Here is a 17,703-nt window from a genome sequence, read left to right as displayed (position 1 = left end):
CAATACAGACGGACGTGCAATCTTTAATGGACTGTAAGAGCAAAGAAAGGCGATAGATGGAGATCAGTCAAGGTCATTTGAGGTCAATATATGAAGTTTGCATAGGAGCTGTGCGCATCTACAAGGGGGCATGTGGTAGAGATATTCTGAGTATATTGCAGGAAATGGTAACGGAAGCAGAAACGGTATATTACTGAAATTGGATATTGTATTACGATAATGGAAACGCATACCACAGTCCTCAATTAACAAATACAAATGATCGGTCGGTATGTAGGGGTGCGCGAATATTCGAGTTCTCGAATTCGAATCGAATGTCAATCACTCGAAGTATCCGATTCGCGAATCGTATACCCAACATTCGGCTTTCCGGATATTCGACTATTCGCCTAATACGAACGGCACTTCCCGAAAGTGGGCTTGACCTGATGTTTCCCCGCATGAAGTGAAGCCTGCTTTACAAAATTGAATCCTGCTTTAGGAAATTGCCAGTGCTGCAGGGCGAACACATTCGGATTGTTTGTAGTTTAGCTTAAGATAACGTTAGCCCATGTTTATTGCGCACATACGTCGCCTGAAGAAGGGGGTGGGACAGTGGCAGTGGGGGATTTCTTTAAAAAGGAACAGCCTAGGAACAAAAAGGGTATCTTAAAGATGTCCCATACGTTCAAAATTTCAGCAGCATAACTTCCCCAGGCAAGACACACACACTCCAGCAAAGAAGCTAAAAGATGTTCACGACAGCGCTGAGGCCGACCGGAAGCCAATGTGTTTGTTTCACAAGTGACCTATGGATCTTCAGAAACAATTTCAGACACATCCGTGTTTCATTCTACTGATTCACATCAATTTGCTGTCACCGGGTATCACAGGAGATATGGTGTGTCTAATGTCCTTGCCAATCTCCCACTCATAGTCGTCTTTTGAGAGGACGAAGAAGTAGAAGAAGAAGCTGTCGGGCACGGCGGCGCGTGTATTCGTTCTGTTCCTCACCATATGGGTGCGTGTACGATGACAACATTGTCCTTCTTCCGCTGCGCCAGTCGTGCTCTACGTCGACAACGACGCGTCTTTCTGCTGGGATGTGTCGCCTTCGGAACCTTGATTTGCGTTCAGAAGAGGGTAAACGTACAGTTTGCCCATCTGTTCCGTCAGACGCCTCAGAACGACACTTCCAAGTCCGGCACGGCACGGAACGCCTCAGAAGCGCTCCCCATAAGGAAATTCATCGTAGAAACCAGCGGCTGTTCTATCCCGAACTTCGACCACTTCGATATCAGCGTCAAAGGTTTCTACAAAAAAGTCGGACAATATGAGTGTCCTGGCAAAGCATCATTCATACGGATGGTCAACTTGACGGTACCAGTCGCTGACGGAGCGGTACTCAAGAAAAACTTCGGGTACACTCTCAAAGACATTAACTGTACCTACTTCGAAATCTGCCGCAGTGAATCAGTGCGCTTGCCGGACAAGACGTATTTCTACAAGAAAGGGGTACCTTTTTTCTTTGGTTCGCCACTTGAATCCGAGTACGGTTACGTGAGCTGCAAGGCGAAACGAAAGGTGTTCCACGAGGAGTTTTTTCTGGTGCCCTTACTGAAGAAGGACGTTGAGGAACAGTGCAAGAGAATCGAGGACAAGCTCAACTCGACGCTTCCGCGCCTCAATGTCTTAATCCTGGGCATAGACTCGGTGTCTCGCCTGAACTTCAACCGTCACCTACCTCTTTCCGGAAAGTTCGTCCGCGAAGTGCTGAAGGCGTACGAGTTCTTCGGCTACAACAAGGTCGGCCTAAACTCGTTCCCCAACCAGACTCCGCTGCTCACCGGCCTATCGGGAGACGAGGCGAAAAACATCTCGGGCAAGAAGTTTTATGACGGACTCAACTTCTTGTGGAAGGAATACAAGAAACGCGGATACAGGACAATGTTTCTCGAAGAGACGTTGGACTTTGGCCTGTATACTTACAATCGCAACGGCTTCAAGCGTGCTCCTACCGACTATTATACCAGACACGCGGGGTTAGCGATCGAGAAACGTTTGTCGAGGAGAAAGAAGACTGGAGGCTACTGCGTTGGGTCCAAAGCGCCAATGACGCTGTATCTGGACTACTTCCTGGGGCTGACGAAAGTGTGGAAGGACCGTCCCTTCATCGTGTACCTCTGGACGAGCGAATTGGCGCACAGCGGCCTCAACAATGCCGGACACAGCGACACCCCTTTCCTCAACGTCCTCCGAGCACTCCACGAACGCGGTGTCCTGAACAACACGGTACTTGCTTTCATGAGCGACCACGGACTGCGCTTCGGTAGCCTCCGAAACACGTACATCGGTCGGTTCGAGGACAGCTTGCCCTTCGCGTTCCTCGCGTTTCCCTACTGGTTTCTGCGGCAGTATCCGGATTATGCCAGGGCCCTAAGTATCAACCAGAGACGATTGACGACTCACTACGATATGCACGCCACTTTCCTTCAGCTGCGTGACTTTCCGCGTATGACCCAAACGATCACAAAGCGTGGGCTTAGTCTGTTCTACGAGGTTCCGGAGAACCGCACGTGCGCCAGCGCCTCTGTACCCATCCAGTTCTGCGCCTGCGAGGAGACGCTACCGTTTCCCGATGCCCACCCTCTTGCACGCCAGGTGGCTACCTTTGTTTTGAGTGAATTGAACAGGATGATAGGAAAGGAGCTCAAAGGAAAATGTCACAAGTGGAAATTAAAAGAAGTGGTTAGCATACGCTTTTATAAACCCGAGGGACGGCAGTCAAACAAGACAATCACCGACTACTGGATCCGTGTAGCCGCCAGTCCAGATGGAGGCCTCTTCGAGGCCACTGTCAGGCATAGTGTGGACTGGAAGGCATCGACATTTACCATGGCCCAGCAACCAGATCGAGTGGACTGGTATAGTTCTCACGCGAAGTGTGCGAAAGGAAAGTCTTTAGCAATGTATTGTTACTGTAAGAAAGCATGATAGTCCACCTTCGAGCACGTCTTCTCAGACCACGACACATAGCACAACAGCTTTCTACCAACTGGTTTAGTTTATTTCACCAAAGTCTCACAACGTGGGGGACGCTTACGATCGAAGTGTACCCACGACCTCAGTCTTGGTCAGACCCGGCCGAGGACGCCAGCAACTTGGTGGCAGGGTACAAGTTGCTTAGACACGCCGTCTTCCGCGAGGGACGTTAAATACGGGGTGCCGTGTGGTGAGCTTTCATCGCACGTTAAAGAACCCTCAGGTGGGCAAAAGCAATCCACAGACCGACCGCTGTGGCGTCGCTCATGATCTCAGTTGTCTCGCGACGTAAACACCCAATTATTATTATTATTATCAGTCTTGGTCAGCTCAATGGGCGGCGAGCTGAAGCAGGATTCCCGGTATGCTTGTTGCGCTGAAGTTTGCCTCATAATGCACCAGCGCCTATGTGAGCCCAAGCGGCAACAGGGGTTGGGGGGGGGGGGATAAATCACTGGGCAGCAGGCGGTGGATAATACAGCCGAAGGCACTTGGAACATATATGTTTAGGGAGTGACTTTTTGGATTAAATGTGTCAGATTCGGGCGGGGGGGGGGGGGGGGGGTAATAGAGCGATAATTGTGCCTTCACGTGACAATGCCTCCTTCGTCGCTTTCAATGTCACTCAACACAAAGATGTAGTGCGCTTCATACCATTTATTATCCCACAGCTGCATAAGCCAGTAATATTCACAATTGTGACATGTATTGTAAATGATATTTGCAGTAATCGCATTCATCTGCATAACAATGCACACGAGTGATATTTAGAATGCTTACAAGGATCGCAGTACTATTTACATTATTCACCACATGTGTTTATGACCCATTCTTGTTCACAAATGGTAACATTTGCATCTTGAGGAGCTCCGAAGACATTTGGGAGCGCTCTGGACGCTGTACATATCGTAACTTTGAGAACGCCCTTTCGCCTACTAGCAGACACACACATGATGTGTGTGTGTGTGTGTGCGTGTGTTTTGTCTTATTTATTATTGCCTGTTCTCTCATCCTATGGGGTCGTGGCCGAGATTCGGCAAGATCCTCCCAACGTACTCTCTATACATCGTATAATTCGGCTACTAACTTCAGGTAAGTACCATCCGTTTAGAATTGGCCTAGAACGAATCGTATAATTAGGGAGTGACTTTTTTTGGTTAAATTTTTCGGACTTTTTCGTGGAGGTAAAAATCGGACGCTATTTTTAAATCTAATTCGGGGAGAAGTCTGGCGATAACTGTGCCTTCGGGTGTTATTGTTTCTCCTCTTGTCTGAGTGTTTCTAATTTCCCTTTTTTTCCTGTCTTTTTTTTTTTTTCATAATAAACATATCCCCCCCCCCCCCCCCGCCAGAGTACTTACGTAGTAATTACTTCGCGGTGCGCCCTTGTCCCCCCCGGAAAATGAAAACTCTCCGCCTCTGCATGGCTGTATTGCTGGGAGCGTAACTGACCCATTAGTATGTTACACGTGGCGACCTTTGTTCGTCTTCAGTGGAAACGTCACTTGAGGATTTCATAGTGACTGGAATTCGGGGAGAAATCAGGTTTTACTCGAATTGGTCAGAGGTCAATTCGGGGGGGGGGGGGGGGGAATAACCGGGCGGAATCGGGTTTAACCCGAAAAAGTCACTCCCTACGTACAATTTTTGAACGGTTCGTTTTTTCAGACACAGTCACACACACACTCCAGCAGACATGCCTACAGACGACGACCACGGCACTGCTACCGCCGGCCCAAAAACAGCGACGGTAGTATTCCCCAGTCTGGCCACACGTTCTCCATGCGCATGTGCGTGTGTTTGTTATGAAGTTGTGGATTGTTGTGATGTGGTTTGTGTCGCTGCACCTGTGAAGACCATCGTTGACGACTCGCGGCATGAACCAGAGCAACATGACGTTGTTTTATCTGCCAGGAACAGCTAGTTTACTAGAAGAGTTGGATAAAAAGTTGCTGGTGTTTCTTCGTGATGGGCGTACTTTGATAGGCTACCTCCGAAGCATAGACCAGTTTGCTAACCTTGTTCTGCATAAAACCATAGAACGCATTCATGTTGGAAAGCAATACGGAGACATTCCACGCGGCATCTTCATAGTTCGAGGTGAAAATGTGGTTTTATTAGGCGAAATTGACCAGGAGAAAGAGCGTCTCGTCAACCTCGAAGAAGTCAGTGTCGAAGAAATTCTCGAAGTCCAAAGACTCGAGGCGGAGGCTAAACAAGAGCGTGAACGACAAAGAGCGAAAGCGTTCAAAGAAAGGGGCCTGCATTACCACCTGGACACTGCACATGACGACTACTAAGTAACAAAACATCTGTAGCTTTTTTCTCCGAACTCTGTCTCTCATCAAGTGGTCATTCGGGAGCATTTTGTTGTCAATAAAGAGGATCTTGATCATGTCGACGCGAAAGTGCAGTCTTTTACTTTCGCAGAGTAATGTAAGAATTTTCTCGCAGCCTAGTTAGCGGATTCGGGTTGGCGCTATGGACATCATCACGAACTGTCAACGTTTCAATATGTCGTCTGTTCTTGTGCAGTTGATTCGGTGTGGAACGAACGATAAGTTCACCCATTTGTTTTTGCCAGTAGTTGAATTTTAATATTAGTGTGTTAGCATACAAAAGTAGGCGGTGGAGTAAGCGGGTTAAAAGCGCTGCACGCGCGAGCTTACATGGTCACCCGGCGAGTATGGCCTACCTTGAACTAAACGTAGAACAAGTGACGCGCGCTGCTGAGCTTCTCGGGCCCTTACCGCAGGCCCACGACGTCGAGGATTCTCTAAACAACGTCATCGACCCACGGATCGACCTCTCCACCAATGCTCCCTGGGCATGTGCGAGTCTAAAAGGTTGTCATGTATTCGAGTATACACGCTTTAATCTGATGTCAGCTGTTACCGGGACTGTAGCACTTCCACGATACATTTGTGTATTCAAGAGCCACGTGACGTGGAAAAAGAGGGCGGAGGAAAACGTTATCGTAAATCCGAGGTCACTGGTACAATGTTTATTCATATTTGTGTAGTAGTGTAACATAAGAAACGCGAAAGAACATCGTTCATAAGAAACACGTCTGCTAGAAGCATGTATTTCCGATAAGACGTACAAAAATGTGTCTTCCACAGCTGATGCTGAAACAGACGAGAAGACGAGCCCAGTGCAGAAGTGCGTAGAGGAACCATCTGTATATCCAGACATCCCATTCGAAGTAAGTACTGTGCTAACTTTGCATACACAGCGAGAGCAACATCTTTTTTTTTTTTTTATGGCTGTATCTAATAAAGAGTAAGTGCTACGGAGTTGACTGGTATCTTTCTTCTGAATATTTACTCTCATTAAATAAAGCTTATACATGTAGCCAACTTCGATAAAACTTTTCGCTACGAGCGGTCTGCGCATACTCTTCTGAACACAAAAATAATGATTACTAATGAGAAAGGGAATGCTTTGTCTAAAACGCAGCAACGCTAGCATTTGATACTGTTTGGGAGCATTTCAAAAATGTGTTTCAGGTGGCCCGGTACTTGGCCTCGGAACAGCTGGATCTGCGCGTACCGTGTACCGTATCCGAGCCCAACCGTAAACCTGTGGCATCTAGTGGGGGATCTCCTCTCAGAGCTCCCCTTTCCCTCGCCCACAATGTCCTTGCACTTAAGCAAACAACGATAGGTAAGCCTCTATTTCTCCGAGCATTTATTTATTTTTTACGCAACTAAACAAACAAAACATGTAGTTTGTTTCACTCAAGAGATTAAGAAGCTACTTGACACTTTGATGCTGATGAGGGTATCATCATCAGATATGAAACGTAGAGCTGCCAGCTGCGAGTCCCATCTTAAACGGTAACGCTCTGTCTCATATTTGATGATGACCCCCGTATAGGCGTCGAAACCTCAAACTTTGCGTTGCTTTGTTGCCGTGTTGTTTGTTATGTGAAGTCGGTGCGTGTACAGCTTGGGACAAAACTTTACAAAACTCGTCACTGGTGTATTTCTTCGTCGGAGCGGCCCCCTGCCAGATATCAGGAAGAGATCGGATAAGAAATGGGCGGCCTGCTACTGTATCCATCTCTCAGTATGTTTGTCTGCTCCTGTTTGCTGCTAGGGTGTCGCTCCAATGGAGAAACGCGACACCCCGATGTTCAGTAGAGATTATATCTCTCGGCTTTTGCTCTGTGTTGAACTTCAAAGTTACCTAAAAAAACAACGAGTTACTCAAACTAAAAAGTAATGAGTTAAAGGGGCACGAAGGTGCAAAAATATCTCCTCGCAGAACGAAAGATGCCGTTACTTCCACACCAACAGAAAAGTAAAAGGATTCATCGTTCACATAGCCCATGATTTAGGAGCGGAATAAACTGTAATGTACACTTTTTCTCTCCTCCTCAAGAGACGTGACAGCACGGAGGGGCCTCACATTGTTCTCTTCAAAATAATCTCTCACAAAGATTGGACAAAATCTTTTACAGCGACCGATGAAAGAGCACTCTGCATTGTTGAGAAGAAGAGGGAAAACGTGAATTTACGCTAACACAACACGAATAACGCAACAGATGACTCCCGTTACTTTTGCGTTGTTGTCCAGGCATTGTTGTTTATTCTGCAAGGATACATTTTTTCACTTTGGTGTCCCTTTAAGTTAAAAGCCACAACAAATGTGGACTTAGTTACAGTAATGAGTCGGCCCCAACACTGTCTGATGGTGCATCATTGCAGGCAACCCTCAAGAATGGGACACAGAGACGGCGAGCACCACAGAAAGCAAGTGCGAAGCTGCAGCCGAGAACTGGGCAGGGAGTCTCGACATATCGCACAAGGACTTGCCGTCAGTGCACCACTGGAGGCGAGAGTCCGGCACCATGTCGGCCAAGGACGACACACATTCGATCTGTTCCGAAACAGAGTCCACGTTCTCATTTTGGAGCAAGGACGGAGAGTTGCAGTCTTTACGGTCAACCGTTGCAGTACAGACGGAAGCTGACAGGGTGGTTGCGCGGCTGGAAGGAGAGCTGGAATCTCTAGCGGCTGAACTGACGAGAGCCCTGCAGGAGAAAGCGCAGCTGCAGCTCACCGGGGCACGAGCGTTAGTCGCTGAGCAGGAAGTCAAGGGGGGAACTGGCATGCAGCAAGTCAGGGACCTCGAGGAGCGAGTGTTGGAGCTAGAAGCTGAAGCCATGCGCTATCGTAGGGTACTCTGTGACTTCGAGGGACTCTTGGCACAAAAGGACTCCGAGGCGGAAGCACTGCGTGAGGAATTAACTCAGCGTGACAGGGGCGATAGCGACCTCCGTGCTGCTCTTGAAGAACGCAAGGTGAATATTAATTCACCATGTTACGAAATATATTGCCGAAATAATTCGAAAATGTTTCGGTATTGTCGTAATTTTGATTCTGTCGTATAACCGTGCGCTAAAATGTCATAAAATAGGATCGCATTACAGGTTTTGTCCTCATAATCCCCTTGAAATCATTGCGTTTAAATTTCATAGTAAAGTACAAAATCCTAGAGTCAACTACAGCTACGGCATCTTGCAGGTTGAACTGGAGGCCCGTACAGGAGCATCAGAGGGTCTCAAGCTGAAGATTGCAGACCTTCATGTGGAAGTTCAGCGCATGAAGGATGAGAAGGCCAAGCTCGAGGGGCAGACCCGTACACTACGCAGCGAGCTAGCAACTGCTCAAAAGTCCAAGGAGTGGTTTCGACAACAACTTCACGAGAGCCAACAGAACCGAGACGAGATTCACCGGAACCACGTGGCGTGTCAGGCCGAACGCATTGCTCTGGCCGCGGAGGTGCAGCAGCTACGCACCGCGGAGGCACGTGCGCGTCGAGAGGTGGCTGCCCTGAACCAACGATCTCTCGAAGAAAAGGCGGAGCTAGCCCACAGGCTGGAGGAGATTCAAGCCCAGTGGGTGGCGACCCAGAGCACGATGGCAAACAACGTAGATGTCTCCAACAATCAGACAGTCCCCAGTGCCATCAACGGCCCTCACACTGAAGAGAGAATGGCTGACCTGGAGCACCAGCTGAGTGGTCTTATGAGTACTCTGGCAGCAAAGGACGAGGCCCTGCTCCAAGCTAGCAGAGAGAGGGCACAGTCAGCGCAGGAACTACACGAGGTGTGTGTTAAGTTCACGACCATGTCATAGGCGCCCTTTCCCAGCGCCGCATTTGGAGGCTAGCGGAGGCGCTACTCATTGGCCCGGTTATTGCTTCCTCAATTTCTACAATACTTTTTACTTCAGCTAACCTTTGTGTTTTCGTACAAGCGGTGGATGTCCCACGAGAGATGCTTCTTTCTAAAGTTGATTATCGTCATCATTCTACGCGTTTTCATAGGAGCCGCCGCTGTTGTCTGCTACGGTAGTCGTACGTCCGCTTCTGTGCGTTCAGAATTAAAATTTCCACCGTCCAATCATGATGTACAAATCGCGGGCCTATGTGTAGCGCTCCTAGCGGATCGTCCGGACGGGCTCCTCGTAGGGGATGCCGATTATGACATGGTCGCTATGATCTAGCAGGTCGTGGTTAAGTTACAGGGGATGGTCGCTTCCGTACCCATTGATTCAGAAATTATGCTGCTATTATATTCCTAACTCATCCCTGACGATGATCTCGCAATCCCCGTGCAAATTACTGGCGTAGTTTCTGTAAAATACATAGCGTAGCAGACGTCGGATGTTGACAGTATAGCAGAGGTGCCTGTCCCCCTCTCGACATATGACAGTGTCAGAATGAAGCTAGCCAATGAGTGTGAGCGGCGAATGGCACCAGTGTCTGCGAGGCATCTGGTCAGCAAAGCAGATGAACTCTGAAACGATGCCAGTTGTTGTGCGTGCGCTGCTCTCTGATTCACCCTTCAAACACAAAACCCCGTATTATTGTTTCCGTTACATTTATGTTCTTGCCGCTGGAGCTTCCTCGGCTCAAGAGGCAATGCTAATTTATAAAACCCATTTATTTAATATCCAAACACTTTTTGCATGGGAGCGAAAATTTGCCAAATAGATATCAAAAACTTTTTTTCATATACACATTTGTTACACACATTTCTTGGAGGCAAATGCCCCTTAAAAGGATTCAGTATCTAATGAATGAATGGTACAAACGTGTAGTAAATGACAGAAACTGATCTTGTACAGGTGAAGCTGAAGCTGGGTGAAAGTGAGCTATTGCGCCTGCAAAGCGAGGACCGGTTGCAGCACAGTGTTCAAAGTGAACAACGACTGCAAGCAGAGATGTGCAAGGTTCAGGAAGAGCTGCAAGCCCTCAGGTCTGAGCAGGCCCAAACATTGTCGGCTCTTGCGGCAGCCAATGAGGAGAAGGCTGTGGTCCAGGCATCTGTCTCCGAGATGTCTGCCAACATTGCGGGCTTGGAAGCTAACTTCAAGATCATGCATTCTCAGCTGCTTGCCAAATGTGCACAGGTAGGCACTCTTCAATGTGTCTTCATTACTGTGTTCATTGCAGACTAAATCTTCGGAATCTTACTCAATTTATGTTGTCGCAGTCTACAATGTTTGACACTGTATTCTTCCAAAATATTGTTATTCCACGTGATCCAGAAGTGTCATAAAATTAAATCCTAGTCTCAAGAAGTATGACTTTAAGGGGTTTCCAATTCACCAATGCGTCTGGCAACATTGCCTCTCGAAGGTCGGTTTCCGTGCCCTCTTGCATCTGTCGGCAGTCTTCCAATATGGAATGTGGGGTGGAGAGTGGAGACTGCCGGGGCTCCCAGTGACGTCACCTAATCTTGGAGAATCCAAAACTAATTAATTGATTTTTTAGAGTTCTTTCAAAATCTCATGGAAGCGTCTGATGTTCACTGATGGCATTTATATTTTGAGCACTGAGTCTTCGAGCGAGGCTAATTTATACCCGTCTTACAGGCCGTCTTCAATCATTGAAACCAATGGCCATTGAATGTGCACGTAGCACCACCAAGCGTGTCAGGGAGCGCTGGATGCAATGCTCTTTGAGAAGTTCACACGTTGTGAACACAGTGAACACTTTTTTTTTTTAGGCTAGGTGGTGAATTCTACTGCCCGTTGCAAAGGGAAAAGATGCAATATCCAATCCAGTCCATGGCTGTTGGTTTCAATGATCATTGAAGACTGCCCTTGTGACAGGGGTATTATGATGCAGAATAAATAAATCCAATCCAATGGCCATTGGTTTCAGTGATCATTGAAGACTGGCCGTGTGACGGTAATAAAAGGTGTGACGGTAAATACAGGGTAAATAAATGAACTAGGCATAGCTACATATGCGGCTGTACAGATATAGTTTGGTGAGAAGTACGACCGTGAGTATAGAAGTATGACCACAGGTAGAAGAACTTGAGAAAGCTAGAGGCAGCCACATGCACACCCTTGCTGAAGCGCAGCCACAGAAGAATGCAGTGCAGGAAACCAGTGGACAAACACCCTCAGACGAGCCAGCAGGGGCCAACCTTGATAGTCCCGTTGATCGTGGTAGAATGGTATGTGGGCTAAGATTGCATGTGTCAAAGGAGAGCAAGAAGTTGTTACATAACCCTTTAAACGTGGTCCCATTGGCAGGCTGTAGAGACGGACCAGCTCGTCAAAGCGTGTGAAGAAATCGAACAGGAGAGCGCACAAACCAAAAATGATGCCTCTGGGGACAAATTTATTGCAAGGTAAGGCTTCTATAAAGTTAATGTACCAACGGGTTTCATGCTGAGGTAACTGAGAGGATGGTGGCTAGCTGGTGAAGGTTCATTATGCAAGAAATCCTTTGTTACTTGGCAATTTTTGGGGATATTACCGTAGAATATGCACAAACTTGCCACGTCCAATGGCAATATTTCGAGACTTTTTTGTGAAGCTTGCAAGCAGTATTTGTAGCATTCACAGGGTATACTAAACAACAAAGTGACATTGAAAATGTGTTCAGCAGCCCCAACACATATGGGACAGACCTCGGCAAAACCCACTCATGCTCAATTTGGCTAATGAACTGAGCATGAGTGAGAGAGACAAGAGCTGAGTAGGCAGTGATTGAGCAATAGTGAATATCTTGCCCTGCCCAGCCTAAGCCGAACTCATTTATATACGTTTCCTGGCCGGGGTCCGCTCTGGGCCCGGGCAATTTCTACCCAGCCCGGCCCAGTGAAGCAGACTGTAAAAGTTGACTGTGGGTAGCAGAAAGTGGGGTTACACGGGTTAGAGCCCGATCTAGGCCCGGGCTTTTGGGGAAGCCTGAGCCTGTGCAGTGCTCTACTTCACTGTCATTCCACATCGTGTGACCATTGTTGTTATCAAAACAGATCCCAGAAGTACAGCTTGAGTGTACTGGCGCGCAAGTTACGTGAAACGAGGCAACAGTTGCAGTGTGCTCAGGCGGAGCTGGAGCAGTACCGTTTGTCTGGTGCAGCGATGGCAAAACCACATGTAAGCTATTTTGTGTCATGCAGAAGTCAAAACAAACTATGCGTTGTGGCCTAGTGGGGTCATGCATGGGCATGTCGACGTCTGCATTTTGTCAGTTTGTTCCACACTGTAGCATGCACCTTTTGCAGGAAAATGATGAGACCAGTAGCGCAGAGATTCAGAGGCTGCTGCTGCAACTTGAAAAGGAGCAAGGCAAGCTGGAAGGTAGTGATTCTGTCGTTTAGGCAGCATCTGTAGGCTTTTGAGCAACATGCAGTCTTTGCATATTCAATTCAAACAATTTGTGGTATGCACTTTATGACAGGTAGAAATGGCCAATGTTACATTAACACCAGACAGCACTTGTGAAGCGTGGCACTCATGCGCATCATCGTCACATTAGGTTAAAGCCGGAGAAAACCTTGACCCTATTTTACAGCTCTTCATAGAAAAACCATTTCTTGCCCCGATATTTTTAAAAAACAAAAAAACCCTCAAAACTGAAACACAAGCATCTAAATATACATCCCAAAAATGCATCCGTTCGTGAACAGCAATAACGCAAACCACTCCCGAGAGAGAAAAGTAGGAAGTCAAGGCTGCGAACCAGTAGGGAGACGTTAAGGCGGTTGTCGCCCTGAGGCTTCCCTGAGACTTTCATTAGCGCTCCTGATACAGTGAAACCCGCGTATCACGATGTTGACGGTAATCGCGAATTCCATAATTATACAGGATACATCGTTAAACGAGGGATGACGCAAATAGCGCGTCCCCGAAAAGTTGCGCGTGACCCCGCGTGTAGCAAAAGAAAAAGAAACTGATGCTGCTTGGGAAAGCAGCGATCAGAACTCGTGGAGAGAACCAGGGAACATAGCGGGACAACTTCTGGCAACACTACACGTCACCATTCCGCAAGTCGGCTTCACCTAACGCCTCTGTGCTTTAGGTGAAGCTCGCTTTAAAACACTGTCGCGCAACTCGCGGGTGGAAAGCATGTGCTAGGCCTTTTGAATCATGTCGCGAATTTGAGCAACATTCGCATATGCTGCTGTATGTTGTATAATTAATATAATAAAATATAATGTATTTTGTATAACACACTTAACAAGTTAACACACTGCTGCATACAAAATCTATTCTGGTGTATTGTCAGGATGTCGACAGGCGCAAGGCCAACTGGGACGTCATGCCACAGAGTTGGAGAAGCAACTGGCCGAGAAAGAGGCTCAGCTAGCCCAACTGTCCTTCCAACTAAAACAGGTGGAAGAGATGGCATCCGCGGGACTTCAGCTCCGAGACGCTCAGATGGAAAGCCTCTGTCAGGAGCTCTCCAAGGAACAGAGCCTCACCAAAGACACGAGACAGAAGGTGAGAGACGCAGTGGCTCCTTCCCGTAATGACGCGAGGTTCCGTGTTACAGGTGTACGAAGAAAAGAAACGGTGCGCACGTCTGAACAGTCTGCTGAACGGCACAAAAGACGCCCTGCAGGAGTCCAAAGCACAAGTCCAAGCGAAGCAGCTGGAGGTGCAGGACCTTCAGAAACAGCTGCAAGAGAAAGAAGCAGCTCTGGTGCAGGTCAGCTCTCAGTGCAAGGGTCTGATGGAGCAAGTGGCACTGGAACAGCACAGGGCGCAGGATCTGGAATCACAGTTGCTGACGGCTCACGAACGAGATCCTGCTCTTGAGCAGCACATGAAGGTCAGTAAGAATTGCTCTGCTGCTCCCTTACATGGTATATTAAAGGGGTTGAGAAACCACATGCAGCCCACTAAACGTATGGCTTCACTTGATATGTTGTAGCCCGTGGATTCGACACACAAAGTCCCACATTCCTTATTTGAATGGTTTTTGAACCATTGAACAAACTGTTTGTCCCGTTCTTTATGGTTGTCTAGCTGTTGAAAACGTTAAAACCAGTTTTAACCGTTGAGTTTTTAAAACTGCGAGATTTACAAGTCACCGGCGCCGAACTGCGCACCAAACTGTACTGAGAGGCGTCGGCGGACAGACTGGAGGTGAGGTTTTAGCTGTGCACGCTTGTCCGAAGTACCTGAAGTTCACCATAACGAAGGCCGTTCTGCGGTGGCCAGCTCCTTTTAGAACCACCTGCGTCGTCATGGAAACTACTAACCATGGAAACTATGGAAACAAACTCAGTAAAACATCACTCCAGAAACGGGCGAGGAGGTGAGCGCGACAGAAGAGCTTGCCCACCGTGCGACCTTTGAGTGCAATAGCTTCGTAACGCGGAATCACAAAAACATACTGTTCTGATGTACATATTTAGCAGATATAAATCAGTGTTCACAATGTCATTTCCGCACAAATTTGAAAATGGCTTCACGACCCCTGTAATGTCATGGGTCAAGTAGCCGCCACTAGGGCACACAGCAGCCTTTTTGGGACCAGGATTCATTTCAGTGACATGCGCTGTTTTTATAGATTGTTGCGTGCTAACAGACTGTTATTGTGCAGTTGCTCAGCTGGAAGGTGAAGGAAGAAAGCCAGCAAGTAGCTGCTCTTAAAGAGCAAGCTGCACGGTCAGGCGAAGCTCACCAAGAAGAGATCGAGGCCATGCGCAAAATGCTTCAGGTAAGTGTCTACCCTAAATATAATATAACAAGTGGAAAATGACTATTTAAACAATAATGAAATGTCTGGGCGGTGAATATCTTTATGGGACGTTCAGAAAATTGTGTTGTGTCTGCAGGAGACGCAAAAGCGCTGCCAAACTCTGTCTTCCGAGCTGTCACTGGCACGGAAAGAAAAACTGGCTCTAGTAGCGCACTTGCAAGAAGTTCGTGCTGCTTTGCGGTCACGTCACGACCAGTACAAGGTGAGTTACTGCTTTTGGTATTTCATGGAAATTGGTGCGCCTACTAAGCCACAATTGATCGTCCAAGCCAAAGAGGAGGAAAGCACACTGGTTGTACGCTTCCTTTCTGGTATTGCTTTCCTCCTTTCCTGCTAGTGCTGACTACAATAGTGCTGGGAGGAGGAGAGGATAGGAGAGATAGTGCTGGGAGGAGGAGAGGATAGGAGAGATAGTGCTGGGAGGAGTAATGAGGCTGCCTGGAAGAAGGTGTATATGAACCGCGCATTGGTTAGAATAATGGAGAGATATATAAAATATATAGAGCCACCGCGCTCTGAAGAGGCCTAGCACGTGCCAGATTGTCACGAATGGAAGCATAGTTTGCAAGGTCTTAAGGCTCATTCACACACGCGTTTCAGAAAGCGGCGCCGCCTCGGCGTTTGCGGCGCGGCTGAGAGGAGCCGGACACATGCCGCCAGCGTGCAAACGCGTTTCCTTGCTGTTGCTATGTCAAGATTGTATCAGTACTTCTTGCGCTCTCCATTCAAATTTACATTGTAAATAATTTCTGCTTGCATAATCAACCATCGAATCCACAACCATATAGTTTTGTTATCCTGAATTCTTTCTTCTAAGCTCACTAGTGCAGATGCAGAATAGGTGAGACACGTGTTTACCTGCTGACGATCGACACACATGGTCACACCCAAACTCGTGTTTATTTTCGTTGATTCTGTGCTTTGCATAAATGCTCGTTGACAACAAACCGCTCGTTGACAGGTTGACAACAAACAGCTTTTCGTGAGCCAGTGCCAAACGAACACCTCCGCGAGCACTCTGATTGGCCGGATGAAAAGCGTTTGTGTTTCTGCCCTCCGAAGTTGCAGTGCGGAGCGATTCTAGAAAAGTGGCTGGAAACGCGCCGCGGCCCGCGAATGCGAAACGCGCTCAAGAAACGCACGTGTGAATCCAGCTTTACAGCAAAATCTCGCAGAACTGTTCAAAGAACTTGGAGGCACACTTTCATTTGCTCTGTACAGTCGGCGTCCTGTGGAGTTGACTGGTGCAAACGGGTATAATGATGGCAGCTACGTCTTCTCTATTTATCAGGAGCTCCAGCAAGAGCTACACGAGGTGGCCGAATCTGCCAAGGTGCCGCAGCTTCCAGAGCCATCACCCTACCAGGATGCATATCTGAATCGCTTGCTTCAGCAGTGTGCATTATTGTCTGGCACAGGGTCAGTAATAATGTCTGCGCTGACCTCTTTTGACAGTGCCGCAACTAAGGTTACTTCTTCGATACTTGCAGACCTCTTGGTCACTTGCAAGACTGCCTGCATTCCTTAAAGCAAGATTTGCACACCTTGCAAAGCCAAGTGAAGCAGCAGAGCATTCCAGGTGGCACCGTAGGTAAATGCGCGAGTTTGCACCTGCCAACATGCTCTTTTGTTGTTACCCTTGTTCACTAACATATATCGCCTACTACAAATTGAACAGCTGAAGCTCTTCAGCATGTACAAGAATGTTTGACCAGCAAGTTGCCATATTCTTACAGATGCCACTAGCTGAACGGACAACGACGGAGACCCCAACACCTCCCTACTGACTAGTGTCTTCTGCCACTTTAGCAGGTGGTCCCCAGTGCAATGGTTTTCAACGTCCTAATATGTCTAGTCCATGCTTAATCTGCGATAACTCATTGTGCCTTAATGATGTATACTCTTGTATCTTCCACCAGTGTTGCCACATACACAGTTGAATCTCATTAATACATGTGGGACGACAGGGTGTGTGCTTTCAGTAAAACACTGAAATATCCAGGGTGCTGTGGCAATTGCACAGTATTAGCTGCGAGTGCATTGTGAGTGTAGTATCAAGTATCGAGTTTATGATGCAGTTTATTATTTTCATATACTCGCTGCCTAGCTAGTTGGGCACACGCTGTTGAAGCTAGTCAGTGATGGGGAGTACTCTGCGTACAAAGTAATGCCTTAATTAAGTACATTTCTCAATGTACTTGTACTCCAAGTGCATTTCAAATTGTATGTTTTGTACTGTACTTCAAGTACATTTGTATGGCACTGCAAAAAAGGAAATGACATATCAGCACATAACTTTCGTGTCTGTATGGGCCATTTTGGAACTACAAAGTGCAGTCTTGACCGGTCAAGAAAGGAACATGAAAAAAAATGAAAATGCAGGTTTGAAATCCGTACATTATGCACTGTGATAGGCAGCACAGTAATTTATATGTGAACTATTCCACCTGTTTCCTTTCATACTCATGAGCAAACAATGAACTGGCCATTCCGTACACTTGCAGGCACTTGCTAAAAATGCCAATGGAAGCCGTAATTCCTTTCTCACTTTTTTTGTCACCACAGAACAGCGAGACGTGGAACGATACAAAACTACAAAGTTATTTTGCCAGGTACTTTGTACTTCGATTTAAGCACATCTGTAATGTGGTACTT

At 47.4% G+C, this 17,703-nt stretch overlaps 3 protein-coding genes across 3 annotated transcripts; all 3 read left to right on the top strand.

Moving 5' to 3' along the window:
• Positions 1–960: 960 nt before the first annotated feature.
• Positions 961–2,987, top strand: LOC135370271 (uncharacterized). Its single transcript, XM_064603981.1, has one exon. It carries the CDS (start codon positions 997–999, stop codon positions 2,971–2,973), a length of 1,977 nt encoding a protein of 658 aa, XP_064460051.1. The 5' UTR covers positions 961–996; the 3' UTR covers positions 2,974–2,987.
• A 1,911-nt stretch (positions 2,988–4,898) lies between these two features.
• On the top strand, positions 4,899–5,321 carry LOC135369756 (U6 snRNA-associated Sm-like protein LSm1). The gene has a single exon (XM_064603272.1). The coding sequence runs from the start codon at positions 4,899–4,901 to the stop codon at positions 5,319–5,321; it is 423 nt and encodes a 140-aa protein (XP_064459342.1).
• A 188-nt stretch (positions 5,322–5,509) lies between these two features.
• Positions 5,510–17,049, top strand: LOC135370888 (golgin subfamily A member 3-like). The gene is made up of 17 exons (XM_064604786.1): positions 5,510–5,867; positions 6,144–6,226; positions 6,531–6,687; positions 7,734–8,329; positions 8,553–9,137; positions 10,161–10,445; positions 11,351–11,503; positions 11,583–11,680; positions 12,311–12,434; positions 12,563–12,638; positions 13,567–13,781; positions 13,834–14,112; positions 14,890–15,006; positions 15,125–15,250; positions 16,340–16,467; positions 16,539–16,639; positions 16,785–17,049. The coding sequence occupies exons 1-17, from the start codon at positions 5,708–5,710 to the stop codon at positions 16,796–16,798; spliced, it is 3,297 nt and encodes a 1,098-aa protein (XP_064460856.1). The 5' UTR covers positions 5,510–5,707; the 3' UTR covers positions 16,799–17,049.
• Positions 17,050–17,703: the final 654 nt, after the last annotated feature.

The sequence above is a fragment of the Ornithodoros turicata genome, chromosome 10 (genome assembly GCF_037126465.1).
Source record: "Ornithodoros turicata isolate Travis chromosome 10, ASM3712646v1, whole genome shotgun sequence".
Lineage (NCBI taxonomy): Eukaryota > Metazoa > Arthropoda > Arachnida > Ixodida > Argasidae > Ornithodoros > Ornithodoros turicata.
Note: the sequence above shows the minus strand (reverse complement) of the source record. Positions and strands in the feature narration are given on the sequence as shown.

Bases quoted from the DNA above. Each gene is read 5' to 3' on its own strand.
- LOC135370271 (XM_064603981.1), top strand. From the start codon at position 997: ATGGGTGCGTGTACGATGACAACATTGTCCTTCTTCCGCTGCGCCAGT.
- LOC135369756 (XM_064603272.1), top strand. From the start codon at position 4,899: ATGAACCAGAGCAACATGACGTTGTTTTATCTGCCAGGAACAGCTAGT.
- LOC135370888 (XM_064604786.1), top strand. From the start codon at position 5,708: ATGGCCTACCTTGAACTAAACGTAGAACAAGTGACGCGCGCTGCTGAG. The intron at 9,138-10,160 runs GTGTGTGTTAAG...GATCTTGTACAG, and splicing joins CAGCGCAGGAACTACACGAG to GTGAAGCTGAAGCTGGGTGA. The intron at 12,435-12,562 runs GTAAGCTATTTT...CACCTTTTGCAG, and splicing joins CAGCGATGGCAAAACCACAT to GAAAATGATGAGACCAGTAG.